This window comes from Pezoporus occidentalis, unplaced genomic scaffold (assembly GCF_034315485.1).
Source record: "Pezoporus occidentalis ecotype Australia unplaced genomic scaffold, CSIRO_AGI_Poc_V1 ctg54, whole genome shotgun sequence".
NCBI classification, from domain to species: Eukaryota; Metazoa; Chordata; class Aves; order Psittaciformes; family Psittacidae; genus Pezoporus; species Pezoporus occidentalis.
In genome coordinates this window covers 8810849-8826469 of record NW_026915877.1, presented here as the reverse complement: position 1 = coordinate 8826469, position 15621 = coordinate 8810849, and the positions used below count along the sequence as shown (strand labels likewise).

Sequence of the window (15621 nt, the reverse complement as noted above, 5' to 3'; positions counted from 1 at the left end):
AATTACTGCAAGGCCATGTTAAGCTGGTGTCTCCTCAGGGTGAACAGTGATGCCTGGCTGCCTGCCATATTGTACTTGCAGTGGCCTCAACGCCTACTTTTCCTGCACGTCCAGGCGTCCCTTCTCCTCAGTGCCATTCACCGCTACCCCGCAGCCAGCCCCACAGCACTGACCCACCCGCGGAACACCTTCTTCACCGCGGGGAGGCCTTTAAGAGGCGGGGCCTTGCCGCCATCTTGCGGGTGGGCGTTTGTTGGCGCACGCGCGGCGGGACGCGGATTTGAGTTGTGTCTGCCCTCTACGACTTCGGCGTGGGAGCGATGGGTCTGGGGCAGAATTCCTCTGTGCGGGGTAGGGGCGCTCTCGACGCGGAGGGTGGGAGGTGCACGAGGATGGACGGATGGTCGGGCGGGATGGGGTAGCTGCCTACCGACGGGAAGGGGGGGCAGAGGGGAAAGGTGTGCGCGTCCTCGACCCGCGTTCCGCTGACTGCCGGGGACAAAATGGCGGCGTGGCTGCCCCCTGTGGGGACGCGGGTGTCTTCCTGTCGTCCCGTCCTCCCGGGGCGGCGAGCCCGGAGTGGCTGGTTAGATACGCACATTAGTAAAAGGCCCCTGTTGCAGATGACTGAGGAGAGCGAGGGTCGCGACTGAGGAGGGTCCGGTATTTGTCGAGCTCCGCGGCAGGCTCTTGCGTGTGTTCCGGCCCTCGCACCCGGTTCTGGCTGCCTGCCGGGTTTTATTGGAGACGGCCTGTTACAGGCACTGCTGTTTCGTTTCTGCCTTTCCCCCTGCCTCTTCCCTGGTGAGCTTTACCTTTCTCTGTGCCCCGTACTTTATGTGAAGCTGCCGGGCATAAATTACACGAAAATTTGCGAATTTCTGGAATTCTAACTTACGCTCAAAGCTCGGTACTGTGTAATAGGGATAACACTGATGTTTTCGCTGGTAATGATTGACCTAAACCGTGCCTGAAGCAGCGTTGTGTGTTTTAAATGCTGTTGGTCAACCGGACAGGATGAAAGGATTGAAATGGGTGGAAGACACAGTGGAGAGCTGAGTTACTTGATTTCCTCAAAAAAAACCCAAACAAAAACAACAACAAACCAAACAACAACCCGAGCTTCACCTGCATGGCTATGGTTTCTAGTTGCAAAACTCCTTGTGGCTTATGCCCTTAAGTCAGTGAACTCCATATCGATTCTGGGAGTCGGGGGTGGATACGCTGCTTTTACGGAGGGTGTTGGTAAAGGTATTGGTATAGTTTAAAGTGGGTTATAGTGATGTAGGCTGTGCTTATTAAAATAATCGCACCAAAACCCTGAGGATGACTTAATAATAGATTGCAGCGAGGTTGCATTCCTAAGGGCAGCTTACTGTAATTTATAAGCTTGAAAAAATTAGAACAGTTGGTATACACTAGGAATTGAAAAGAAAACTTTGTGGGGAAGGGAGAAGGACATGCTCCTAATCAAACTGAAAATATTCTTCTTATCCCAGGAAAGAGGGGAAACAGCTGATTTAGAGTAGTCTGGAGGGAGCTTTGTGTACAAGGAGGTAGTGGCATACTCTTGATGTGATTTCTGTCAAGATTAAGCTTGATGAGTGACTGGCAGGTCACAGCTCTTTTTTCAGTTTACGCGTGTCTCATGCTAATGACTTTTGGAAATTGTACTAATACCTTATTCCATGCTGACAGCTAGACACCAGAAACTTAATAGAGTTTTGTGGATTTAATTCTTGGTAGCAATTGGAGAGATAATTGCTTCTGTGCACTTTGGTGTGCATATGTGCTGGAAGGTTACCCGTCGGAAGGCAGTAAATGGCATACCTAGTGCTTTTTGTTTCGAGTGTGTGACTCCACATTGACCGCAGATCTGATGGTCATGGTGACTTGCCTTTTGCTGTTTATTGGCCTGTTCCAACAGCCATTCTTCTTTGTGTGTCGTCTTTACCTTACAGTTTCAGTTCAATTAAGCCTATCGATCATAATTGCATTTCTTGTGAATGTTGTGAGGTGTTAGAAGTGGCTTTATTTACTTGGTCGGTTGGCTTTTACTTATTAGGCTTTCTGTGCAGCCAGTTATCCTGTATGACTTCTCAGTAAGCAAGTGTCACATGTTTCTCCAAGCATGGCCTGCAGAAAGATGGCCTCTTGTTTTGCATGGTTACACTACTGGACTGTTATAAACAACTCTTGGGTAATAATAGCCTCTTTATTGGCAACAAAGGGAGAACAACACTTGAAAGTTATAAGTCCTTCTGAAGGGGAAACCAAAAAATAAAAGTTTTCATGTCTGGAGTTACTATGCTGCTGATTTTGAACTTAACATGAACATTTTTTAAGCAGCAGAGGTAACATGAAAGTTGTTTCTTAGGATCATCTTGGACTGAATTTCTAAGGGTATAGCTTTTTCCCATGTTGTTTCCAGTCCCTGGAAAGTAAATAATGTGTCATAATAAGGGTTGTGTACTCCTGATGGAGCCAAGACCATCTTATTTTCTTGTGCTTGTCAGTGCAGATAGTAAATACATGTTCTTCCTGCAAATAATATCTGTTGGAGGTCTCTGGTAGATCCTAAAACTACCTCTATAGCCTAGACCTAGAAACATCCAGGGTAATATTCTGGCTGCTTAGAGAAGAGAGGAGAAACTTTGTGATCCAAGTCTCTTGTTCATTAGGATGTGTCCAAAGAATATAGAAGAAAATAAATTCCTGCCATTAGCTTGTTGCTGGTTTCATCTTTTCTGTTTATTTCTGTGTTTCCTGCTCTCCTGGGGTTGCGTTCTTTAAACTCCTGTTTCCTCCTTTCTATTTTTCTTCCCTTCCTTTCCCTGCATTAGGATAAAGGAAGAGTAAAAGAAGAATTGTGGGTGGAGATGAAGACAGCTTAACTAATGCAAAAGTTGTACATGCACGCAAAGCAAAACAAGGCATTCATGCACTGCTGCCCATCAGCAGGCAGGTGTTCAGACATCTCTGGGAGAGCAGAGCTTCATCACACATAACAGTTACTTGGCAAGACAAACACCATCACTTTACTGTTACTGGATACCAATGTCAGCACAGGTTGGGTTGCTGCTGCATGTGCACTTCTTCTTGTAAGACTTGACCTCCAGTGTTTCAGGCGGTTCCTGCTGTAGAAATAACCCTAACATGCAACTCAAATCCTAGATAACAACAATTTAAAGGTATTGCCATTACAATCTCCACTGCTTATCCTTTTGGGACAGGCCATTGAGTTTAATGTTGCAGTGAGTTCCTCCCCTTGCTGCTGTGGCTTTGGCTTATCCACAGACTGCAGTCCCTTAGGGGTGTACCTGCTCCAAGTGGAGGTTTACTTATGAGCCACAGTGTTTCTGTGGGTATACCTGCTGTGACATAGAGTTATCGATAGCCACAGTTGCTTTGCAGTGCACCTCTTCCAGTGTTGCCTTCTCTGTGGGCCAAAGTGCATTCAGAGATACACCTGCTCCATCATGGCCTTACCCACAGCAACAGTCCCTTCAGATGTGACCCTGCTCCAACATGGTCTTATCCATGGCTGCAGTTCCTCCATGGGTGTACCTGCTCTGCTATGGGCATACCATGACCACATGCTTTGAGGTGCTCTGGCATGACCTTGTGCACAGCCACTGATGCTTCAGGGTGTACCTGCAACAGCATGGGCTTACCCACAGCCACAGATGCTTTGAGATGTACCTTCTCCAGCACGGACTTATCCTTGGGCTGCTGTCCCTTCAGAGGTATACCTGTTGCAGCACAGACATAATCATGGCCACAGATGACTTGATGTGCCTGCTCTGCCATGCATTTATTCATAGCCACAGGTGCTTTGTCCTGGCATATCCTGCTCCCACATGGACTCAGCTACAGGTCATGGTCCCTTTGACTTGAGTTCACACTGGAGTCCCAGCCTGTCTAGTACCAGGACTGCAGAAACAGCAGTGATGCTCTTGGCCATCAGCCAGCCCAGATGCGTTGTCATTGCTGTTACCAAAATGTTGGCAGGCACAGCAGAGTAAGATGATAGGCAGTATAGTACTATGGCAAGCAGTGAACGCAAAAAGCAGCCACTAATGAGCACTAGACTCTAATATACAGTAAGGCAGGTGAGCCCCATGGCAAGCATAGGGGCAAGCATAACAGCTATAAATTCAACCTAGCACATTACAATCAAATCTGTCATTGTCTTGAGCTCTTCCAGCCCCACACTGGGCACCAGAAAGGACTTGTGGTTTAACCCCAGCTGGCAACAAAGCCCCACACAACCACTTGCTCACCACTCACCCTCTCATCCCCAGTGGGGTGGCAAGAGAATCAGAAGAGTAAAATTCATGTTGAGATGAAGACGGTTTAAAACGTAACACACAAGCTGTGCATGCAAGCAAAGCAAAACAAGGCATTTATTCACTGCTTCCCATGGACAGGCACGTGTTCAGCCATCTCCAGGAAAGCAGGGATCCATCATGTGTGATAGTTACTTGGGAAGACAAATCCCATCACTCCAGATGTCTCTCCCCTTCCTTCTTCCCACAGCATTATATGCTGAGCATGGTGCCATATGGCATGGAATATCCCTTAGGTCAGTTAGGATCAGCTGTCCTGGCTGTGTGCATTCCCAGCTTCTTGTGCACCCCCAGCATACTCACAGGTGGGATGGGGTGAGAAGCAGAAAAGGCCTTGACTCTGTGTAAGTACTTCTCAACAGTAGCTAAAACATCCCTGAATTGTCAGCACTGTTTCCAACACAAATCCAAAATGTAGCCCTATGCTAGCTAATAGGGAAAAAATTAACTCAATCCCAGCCAAAACCAGCACATAAAGTAAAAAAGACAGTGTGATCTATTATAAGAAAAAGATATCTTAAGCTCTTTATGTGTATGTTTGTCTCTGTGTGTAGCAAATTAATTTGGCCTTCAGGAGGAGATGTAGGGGGTCACTGAAATATGACAGTTACTTTAATAATCTCTGTTGGTCTGGATGAGCTGTGTGCAGTTATGGGGTAGGTGGCTGGAGGCATCCCTCAGGTCAGAGGGATCTGGGTTAGCTGCAGATGCGCAAAACAGCTCTTCTGAATGTGCTGCAAAAGCTACTGAATTTTAATGTAGACTTTCCTGCTTGCACTGTGACTCATAGAAGTATTTTATCATCAGAATCTTTTCCGCTGCTGGTCTGTTAAACTGACCTGGACTTTTGCATAAGTGCAGTAGGCGATCAACTTCCTTAAGGTATAGCACCTTAAAGGGAGGTTCAGTTATAGGAGTCGTCCTTGGCGGTCTTCAGAGTCACTCTTTCCCCTTAGTTCCTCAAGGTAGAATGGATACAGTCCATCACTGTCCCCTCATCAGTTATTTAAAAATGTAGATGATGATTCGATCCATTGGCAGTGCACTGGCTAGCAACTCGGGCAATCCTTGCAACTGCTGCTTTTCTGAAGTCTCCAGTGTGGGTAACCCCTTGTTTTGCTTGCCACTGTTGTAGTTACACTTGACATTTCATCAGAACTCATCTCAGACTTGTCAGACCCAGCTTGTCCCTGAACTGTCTGGGTACCTCCTTCTTGCTGCAGTCCCGCTCTGATTGAGGAAACATACTCAAGTGAGAAGGTGAAAGGGTGCTGCAGACTCTCTGCAGTGACTTTCCTTGGGAGAACCTGCTGCCTCTCATTTAAGCTGTGGCTCATTTTTGGATTAATTTGGACTGTTTTGCTAAAGTAAAACAGATTTGCATGGAATCCCTTCTTTAATTTCACCTCCTTGCTTTTTTAACCTATTGAAATGAATGCATTATTCTGACTAGTTTATACAGGGGAGATAAAAGAGGTGAGAACTCACTGGATGGATTTAAAACACTGGATTTACGCTATGCTTTCTGGGGTTTTTATTGTTTCAAGGAGTTTGGGAGCAGGGAAACATGCCCTAAATTCTTTGATATTAAAGATGGTTTTTTTTCTGTGTCTTAATATCACGCTGTTGTTACAGGGAGGGTCTCAGTGTATGTGGGCCTCTTCTGTTTCATGTTGTAAGAAAATGAACTCAAGCATTTCTGCATTTCTTACTCCTTGTGTAAAACTCTAAAGGAGCACCTGCCTTTTCTGATCTTACAGGGCTACAGACATCATACAAGTATTTGTTTAATTCCACATATTGCTATATCCAGACCCTTGTGGATCAGTATGGTGTGTATGAGCTGACACACTATTTTAGCAGAGGAAAGGGTTTGATATGGATTTCAGCAAAGGCTGTTGGGCAGGGGTGGAAAACCTTCTGCACTTCTTTTAAGTGCAAGCTTACAGTGGCCATACAGCAAGTCAATTGACTGTGGAAAGTAGCAAGAACTGATAAAGGTTTTTTGTTTCTTAGCTTTTAGTGTAGTAATTTCTTCACCAAAAGGTGATCAAGCATTGGAACAGGTGGCCCAGGGAAGTGGTGGAATCAGTGTCCCTGGAAGTGTTCAAAAACCATTGAGATGAGGCCTTAATGACATGGCTTAGTGCTGGTTTTGGCAGTCCTGGGGTAATGGTTGGACTTGATGATCTTAAAGGTCTTTTCCAACCCAGTTAATTCTACAATATCTCTTGCTCCAAAGATGCCATCTGGCTTGGCATCTTTCAAATACAATGCAAACATGGAAGGGCAAGATAGAAATTCCCAACTGGAGACTCTTCTAGTTTTCTTAAGTTGTGCAGTTGTGCTGAAACTTAAATTCTTGTTTGATTTCTTTATCTGTAGAGTCAGACAAAAACTGTATGTACGTTTTAGGAGTATGTTTGTGAGTAGAGTTGGTGGATAAAGAGCAAAGAAAGAGCACCCACTTGTTGCTCTGAGAGAAATAGCTGGGGCTGTTGCTGCAGCCAGAACCTTTTGGGCCAAAGTCCAAAATGTTTTCATGAGGCAGAAGAGAAATAAATAGATCCACAAAAAAATAGGAAAACTCCTTGCCAAAAAGGAAATTACTCTACGTGAGCAAGACTGCAAAGATTTTAGGGGTAACTAGAGGGAGGAAAAGTGAGGATGAGGAGAAGAGCACTGGTGAAGAGGATTTTTTTAAATGGAAGTTGTCTTTCAGAGAGTCAGGACCTAATCCAGTTAAAATAAACTCATGCTATTATTCTTAAATATGACGGGGTTTGATCTTTGTTCTTTCCAGTATACCACAGTGGGGATTTAATCTAAGCTGTCTTTTGTTGCTGGTGGTAGTATAATAAATAATTTCCTCATTGCCAAACACTGTTAATTTTTTTTTAGCTACGATGCATTATATTAAAAGCTATTCAGTACCCATACCTTGGATGGGAGGGGGGGTTCCTATTTAGGTAGTTGGTGTTTAGTGTTCTTCTTTAATGACTTTTCTGCAACTGAAATGAACAATAGTGGGTTTCTTTTGCTGCTACAGGATGTACTTACAGCTGGTTTAATGTGCTGGACTTGGATGGACTATTCTACCAATGTTGATATCTGAGATTCTAAAATAAAAGGTTAAACCCTCAAAACCCTGTGTTTTATCCTTGTGCAGGAAAGGATTGGAGTGAAGAACTCTGATCAGTAGAAAGGAGTAGATAACTAGGCAAGTGTCAAAAGAAAATACTCCTCTAAAGTACTGCATTACTACTACAGAACAGAAAGGTCTGTTGAAATGCGTTGCCCCAAGCATGAAGGTATTTGCTACTGAGTAGTTTTATGTATGCTGTGGTCAAAACCTGACAGTCTTTTTTTTTTCCTTCTCTCTTACTGTAGCTGAATGGATTGCTGCGATCTCCTTAGCTGCTGGAGCAGCTGTGGTTGGGTATCTAGCTTATAGATTTCTCTCTAAAGACAAATGCTCCAAAGCAATGGTGAATCCCCATATCCAGAAAGATAATCCCAAGGTAGTCCATGCATTTGATATGGAAGATCTGGGAGATAAAGCTGTGTACTGTCGTTGTTGGAGATCTAAGAAGGTAAGAATATAATAAATGGTCCATTTTCGTTCATGTGCATCCATCTTTCAAAAAACCTTATTTTCAAACTGCTTTATTCAGAGGAAACTATGTTTTTTTTCACCTAAACTATACTGCAGTGAGATGTAGCATTGTTTTAATCCGTAAAACTATGTAGATTTATCCTGTCACTCAGTCTAAAGCCTGTAGATCGGTGCCAGTAGTGAATAACATGTTTCTCTAGCCCTGAAGAAGCAAATCTCTTAAAGGAGAGCCACTGTACGGAGCAATCACAGTTGTGAATGACAGATACTATTTTGTGTGCTGCTGGTGCTAATACTGAGGCTTATCTAAAACTACTAGCATGTTGGCAGTAGCAGCTCAGAAGCCACAGTCTGACAGGACCTTAAACACCTTTTACTGGAGGAAGTCAGACGTTTACTGTTAGCCAGAAAGTACCTTGCCCCTAGTTCATGGTATTAATAATACAGATTGATTAGCTTGGTATACTAGAGCTGGTGTCAAATTGTAACTTGCAGTGTCTGAGCCCATCATTAAATCTTGCAGGTGGAGTGACTGTGGAATTACTTTGAGAAGAGCTTGACTTGCACAGATGGTGTTACCACTGTTCTGTCCTGAATTTCTTGTAATACTTCTGTGTGCTGCAGTGTGCCACACAAATGAGTACAGCTGTGAATTATTTCTAGTGGTGATGGAAGTAATCTAAAAAGAAGTCATTGTGATTAAAAGCTTTTGAAGAATGTAGACTGATGGACTTAATGCATTTCTGCCTTAGCAACTCAAAATAGTTATATGGGTAATCCTAAAGTAAAGCCAGTGAGATCATGATGGCGTATTTTAAGCTGCTCTTTCAGAGCAATTAGAATTCTGGTCTAGACACCCGTCCAACTTACTTGCATATGAAGTTGGGTTGACTCAGTTTGCCTAAAAATAGTGCTAAGCATGATATCTAGCCTTTCAGTAACACTAAGATCAGATTTAAATCTGAGATAGAGATGCATGACATTTGATATAACTGAGCTCTGTATAATTTATCTGTAGTGGTAGTTCTGGGATCTGTAATGAGAGAAAGCGGGCAGTATGAGCAGTCCTGTCCCTTTGCCATTGGCAGACATTTAAAAGCTTTTTCAGAAGTCAGGGTGCTAACGTGTGGAAACTGAAATAATACAGAACTTCAGAGACAGATAACTGAGGCCAGCAGCCTTGAAATCTAGCACTCTCCATCAGTGGACACTAGACTTCTCAAGTCTTAGGCAGTGGTCTAATTGGGCCACACTCTGCAGTGTTCCAGGTGCTGTATCTTCTGCTGTTGTTAGATCTGACTTCATTACCTTGTGGGTGAAAATAACTCAGGAAGTTACGTATTTGTAGCTGTATTTGGTTTAACACTGGAACACTACTGAGAGTTAAACAGTATCACAACTTGATTCTGAAATAACCCTGTGGAGATGGGCTTATCTTCTCTGCTCTGTCCAGAGTTTGAACTGAAAACCAAAATATACCTCCCCATCATGGCTACAATGTCCTCCATGGATTAAGGTACATATTGTATGATTATGCAACAGGGAAGTGTGTACATTTACATGAAGTGTTGATGGCTGTACAGCATGCAGGTACATGCATACTTATACTAATATTGCTGCTAAATCTTTCTGTTAAGTCTCAATTGATGTCCAGAATGTAGCGTTGGAAGCTACCACAAGGGCTACAGCTTCAGAAAAGAGAAAGGGGGAGGAGAAAGGCTGCTCCAAGTATCTGTACTTTGTTGTAATATCTGAATTTGAGTTTACCTCAGATTGAAATAGTGTAGGCACCTCCTTCAGGCCTTCTGGAAAAATATAAAAAAATCCTAACTGGAACCTTGGTGTTTGTACTTCCCACTTCCCACTCCATTTGCTAAACAAAAATGGAAGATTGTGTCTGGCTTCAGTGGTTGCATGGCAGCTCCTGCAAATATTCTAGCTATTGTTTGACACCGTCTTCTCTGTGTGAAATAAAAATGTTAAGAAGTATATTTTATATTGAGGGGCATTGTCAGTTTAGGAATGTACTGTCCTACTGAGTTAGGGCTCTGTAATCACACACCAAAAGGAAGTGGATGGGGCTACCTTATAATGAGTCCGTTCTTAGAACTCTGATCTGAAAGGTCTTGCAAAGACATTAAGGAGGTCAGTGGAAAAATTTGAAGGCGTTTGTTTTCTTTTACTGGTGCTTAATAATGAGTATTTTAATCAGCATGCTGTGCTTCAAAGACTGCAGTTTCCAGTTTTGTGCTGCCTTCTTGCCCTGATGGGTTAACCTTCCACGGTGGGTGGCATAATCTTAAAGATGGCATGCGTGCTTCTTCTGTTCAGTTTGTGCCAAGTAATAGAATACAGAGACATTCTTCATCATTCTCACATGCTTGTCATCCTTGGAAGTAGCTAGCTAGCATTATCTTTCTTGCAGTTCTCAAACTAAGATCCTGTTAAAATTTGTAAGATTATGTTTATGATGGCAGAATGGTAGAGTATGTGTGCTTCCAATGCAGGGGAAAAAAAAAGGCAGTTAAGTACCTGCTGTATTTAAACAAGTGGCATATGGGGATCTCTTCCATATATAGCTTGGAAGAAATGCCCTCTTTTATCACTGTGTGAGCATTTCTCATCAGATTTGGCTTCACCTGAGGCATGAGGCTGTTAACAGATCTAGTAGCATTATGAACCATGGGATACTTCAGTGTGCACTGATGGTGTGTGTACACTACAGCTGACTTCATATGGTGTTCTTCCTGTACGAGGAATAACAAAACAGTTTGACTGTATCAGGGATTTTTGGGGTAATTCTTAAAAAAGCAGGATTCTGTTCAGTTGGGTTTTTTCTTAAATAGTATACTTAACAGGCTTTTTCTTTGTGCTGGCCAAAGTCTGTGGGGTGCGCATGTTTAAAAAACCCACAGGTGACATCTTTAGGTAAGTCTGTCTTTGGATGTAATTACATGTTAATAATAGGTAGGTAGTTCTGTAAGTGGTTCTTTCCTATGCAGTGTGTTCTGTGCGCTCTTCATAATATTACTTGTCATGTTTTATGGAAAAACCCAGTGTTCATATTTACAGTGTACAGGCAAGAGTTTTGTCTTAAACCCAAACTGTAATTAGTCTAAAGTTAAAACATTTGTTTTCTTACTCTTCTGCATTTTAAACTGTGTGAGCCAGGGAGGGAGTGGTAATTTACTTTCATTTGCAGTCACCTGCAACCTCTGTGTCTTCAGAGAAGCATTGGTCCCTAGGCTGTGGGACAAGGGATTCTGCTACATTAGACATCCCAGAAGAAATAGTGGTAGAGAATCTAAACCTTTGCACTGTCAAGGGAAATAAGGTGGTCTGTCCAGATCACTTCACAGTTGCTTCATCTTTTGCCACTACTGATAGCTTGCTTTATCTTAATCAAGGATGAATGTGTCGTGTCAGGCCCAGGATCCATCTGGTCTTCAGGGTGACCAAATGGGTGCTGTGGAAAAGTGGCTTTTGTTTTTGTTTTTTTTTTTCTGAGAAGCTCATGTCTAGCGTCCCAGCCTCTGGAAGCCAGCTGTTCTAAGACAGCTAACCCAGAGGAAGAATTCAGAGCAGTCACTTGGCAGTTTTGAGATGTCTCAATGCAATCTGTAGCCTGTGAATCCTGCCTGAAATCTTGAAGTGATGGTAACTTGTGTTCAATGATTCTGTAAGGAGTCACGTGGAAAAGGCTAGAGGTAATGGGTATAAAGTATTCCTGGGGAGATTCTGATTAAACACGAGGGAAATTGATCACAATGAGAACGATCAGCCATTGGAACAATCTCTCCAGGGAAGTGGTGGACTCCCTAGTGGTGGACACTCTGAAGATTCAGTTGGACATGGTGCTGGGATGTCTAATGTAGGTCATGCTTTGCCAGGAAAGGCTGGACCAGGTGATTCTTGAGGTCTCTTCCAACGTGGTATTGTTTGAGTCTGTGATTCTTTTTGCTGTAGCTGGATCTTGGGTTTGCCTCCTTGGGGCATATGAGATGTAAATGTCTGATGGAAGCTGGGTCGATGCTTCTGTGAAGACGAGTGGACAGTGGTGTTGCATGGAAAAATAACTGGCTTGGGAACATCTGAGTTGGAAGCTGGTCAGTGCCCCCTGAACATGCATTCTTGTTTTCTCAGATTTTTGTCAAGTATCTGTCAGTACCTACTCATTCAGTCACAAATGACTGATATGATGATGAAGTTCCTGCATGAATCAGCATACATGAGTATTCTTCTAATTTGGGGTTTCTTTATTCGCAACATCACGTGCCATTTAGAGCGTGGATTTTGACATTTTATAACACTGAAAAGCAAAAAAACAACCACCTAATCTCTCCCCCCTCCTCCCCATCTTGCAGCACTACCCTGTGGGTCATGTTACTTTATTTTTAGAGCTTTTTGAATTTTTTTTTTTTTTTGGCAATTATATTGTCTTTGTTATATTGGTTTTGTGCAGTATTTTGTAATCTTTTATTCTAACTAAGCATGGGCGATAGGATGTTAATTTTTTTTCAAGGCTATGACTGAGTTATGAACATTGGGGTCAGTGGAGTGTTGAAGACTTTGTGACTGTACTGTGAGGGAATATTGCTGTTGCAAAGTTAAAGCTGAGTAATGTCCAACTTTTGCTTGCATAGAAGTAATGGGAATCAAGTAGTAATGCAGAGTACTGGTGTGTGATTGCTGTGATCATCTCCAGAGTTTCTTGTGCACGGGAGGCATAGCCCTAAAGAAGTGATGGATCTAACCTCACTCTTGCTGCTTCACAGAATGTCCTTTGGCTCTTGCATGTGAAGAGCTGCCCAGGAGCAGAAGGATTGTTATATGGGCATTCTATTTACAGCTGCCTAAAAGAGCCTCCATGGGTCTTGCTCTGACCAGGCAGTTCTGCTTTTCTTTTTTTATGGAACAGTCATTTCTTCAAATTACCTCCTCAGTGCTGCCCATAAGAGCCTTTGTTGAATAGCCATGTCACTTGGAAGTGCAGTTTACATTAGCTGGTCAAAATCCAGCTTGTGGAGGCCAGCTTGTGCAGAGTCCTTTGTGTCAGTGAGATAATCTACCTGTGTCAGGATGAAGCAAAGCTGGCTTGCCACTCCAGCTGTCTAGCAGTAGGACTAATATGTGGGTGTGTCTCTTAAATAAGAGGTGAGCTAGGGAAGCTGTCCTTTTTTTCGTTATGTGTTACAGAAAATGGGGGGGGGGGGGGGGGAGAAAATCGGCTAAGATCTCCTGTTTCTCTTCCTCACCCCACTTCTGTAACTGTACTCAGCTCTAGGTGCTCTCCAGGAAAACAGAATATGAGGTAAGGTTGAGAGCAAGATACTCCAGGTGGGTTACTGTTGCAGCTTGGGCTGCATCTTCCTCATGGTGGCCTGAGTCAAGAGCATCAAATAGAGTGGAGTTCTTGCTTTTTCATAACAAGCCTCTCATCCACTCTGTGCTCACATGTTCAAAGCTAGTGTTCAGCCAGAACTCAGGGAGACCTGAGATCTAAGCAGAAGAGTTGTGGCCTATGGTCACAGTGGGATTTAATGAGATGTTATAATCAACTGTAAACCTAGGTTCTTAATTCTGACTGTGGATGTACTTTAGATGTGTTTATTCTTTCTTTTTTTTTCAGTTCCCGCTGTGTGATGGTTCTCACACAAAGCACAATGAGGAAACTGGTGACAACGTTGGGCCTCTGATCATCAAAAGGAAGGAGGCATAGAGTGGACAGTAGAAGCTACAAAATGAATGTCTGACAATTCCTCTGTTCACTTGTAATTGGGGGAAAAAACACAAGTTCTTTGTCGTGTCACTGAAGACTTTCCAGTGTAATATGTACATCAGGCTTCAGCATGTGTATTTTCTCTGGTGCTTGTCTTGTTTTAATCACTACAATACATAATTTACTAAATAGTCATGGTTTAAATTTTTGTCCTGTAAAGCGTGTGTACCCTCTCACCGAGCACGAAACTAAAATGACGCGCAGAATGTACTTCATCAGAAAATAGGTGTTAAATTTTATTTTCAAATACAGTGTATGGCTCTGAGGCTATTCAGTAGAATGTGTGTTTAAAAGGTAGATCCTAAAATCCTGGAGGGGTTTTAAAGTCACAGGTCTAGATACATTTCTATGTAAAAGGTAGCGGCAGGAAAGAAATCGTGGTGCAAAATGCAGCTTAACCTCTGATTATGCTGTCTTTCCTGCAGGTGTCATGTTTGGCCTGTTACACTACTGTTCTGTGTGGCTTCTGTAAAAGAACAAAGTTGCTAACTATGTACAGACAGCGTAACAGTCTTAAAGCAAGATGGGGCTAAAAGGCAAGTTTACCTTTGATTTTATGGCAGTGTTAAAACTTGACCTTACTACCATAAGGTATCAGGAACATACTAGTGGAACTGCAGACCTGTATTTAGAGTAGCATTAGGAGGATGGTCTCTGTGAGAGCTTTCTGAAGAGAACAAGTGGAATGATGCAAAGTACTCAAAGAGTGATGGGCAGAGGGTGACAGGGTTGTCTTTGCTGCTAGAAAGCCTTAGTTTCATTTGCAGACTCTAGCAGTGAAGCTGACTTCCCCAGACCACAGGACGCTTCTGTGGGGGAAGCTATGCCAATTTATTCCAGAAGCTAAATATAAAACCCCACCCATCATTATTGTCTGCTTCATCATTGCTCTGGCTGGTTCCGGAGGACTCTTCCTGCTGCAGAAGGAGGAGGCACACCTTTCTTACTAAGTGGCCTTAGGCTCTATGTGTCTTAAATAACTCCTGCCTCCCTGGGCTAACTGCTAATGTGGTTCAGCTAATTTTACCAAAAGACCTGACATGGCCAGGGAGAGGCTTTGGCAACAGCTGAGAAGCAAGGAGGAAAGGAGGGATGAGACAAGGATTGCTCTTATCCTCCTTTTGTAGGGCACTTGTCTGTCTTGCTTGACACGGTTGCATTAATGGCTGTCATATTGGTTTCCTTAAATTAGATAGCTTTGATTTATTAACGTGTGAATGACTACAAAGCAAAACCCAAAGAGTGGGGTGGCAGAGGGCAGTTTTGTATTAAACCTGGTCCATTAGCGTAATTGCAGCCTGTGTAAAATTGAGCTGTCAATGTCCTGAGACAGAGAGACTACCTCAGAGCTAGAAGAAAGGCCTTCTCAAGAAGCTGACATTTTATCCTAGCCTCTTAAGGAGTCTTCCAGATGATAGGGTCAGCAGAGGTTGTTTGTTTGTTTATAAGGGTGTGTTTGGTACCACTGGTTAAGATTGAAGAAAACTGTATTTTTGATGTAGGAGTTTCAGAGGCTAAGGTCTTAGCTGACTGGTCTGAACTTTGGCAGAAAGCATAAAAATGGAGAATGTGGCACAGAGGTAAAGAAAGTTTGCAGGAGGAGTGCTGTAGTAGAGGCAACTACTGTCTATGAGAGACCTCTACTTGTAAGAAGTTGCAGTTAAATACATTCGGTTTCTATTGTTTCTTCCTGTTTTGACTGTAAAGGTACTTGATATTTTTTATTTGGCTGAGTACTGATGCATATGGAAGGTTGTTTTAATCTTAAATTGTCAAATATGCTGCTTTTATCCAAAACAAATTTATTTCTGTATTATTAGATTATGACACTGGATATTTCTGTATTTTTGTCAAATACACATTTGGGCTCATCTTAA

The 15621-nt window shown here is 43.0% G+C and overlaps 1 protein-coding gene across 1 annotated transcript; it reads left to right on the top strand.

The window, feature by feature from the left end:
- Nucleotides 1–205: 205 nt before the first annotated feature.
- Nucleotides 206–15621, top strand: CISD1 (CDGSH iron sulfur domain 1). Its single transcript, XM_062637933.1, has 3 exons — nucleotides 206–351; nucleotides 7740–7942; nucleotides 13595–15621. Exons 1-3 carry the CDS (start codon nucleotides 321–323, stop codon nucleotides 13682–13684), a joined length of 324 nt encoding a protein of 107 aa, XP_062493917.1. The 5' UTR covers nucleotides 206–320; the 3' UTR covers nucleotides 13685–15621.

What these genes read in the sequence shown, in the direction of transcription:
- CISD1 (XM_062637933.1), top strand. Translation starts at nt 321, where the DNA reads ATGGGTCTGGGGCAGAATTCCTCTGTGCGGG. An exon ending in GCAGAATTCCTCTGTGCGGG is followed by an intron (nt 352 to 7,739) that starts GTAGGGGCGCTC and finishes CTCTTACTGTAG; the next exon opens with CTGAATGGATTGCTGCGATC. An exon ending in GTTGTTGGAGATCTAAGAAG is followed by an intron (nt 7,943 to 13,594) that starts GTAAGAATATAA and finishes TTTTTTTTTCAG; the next exon opens with TTCCCGCTGTGTGATGGTTC.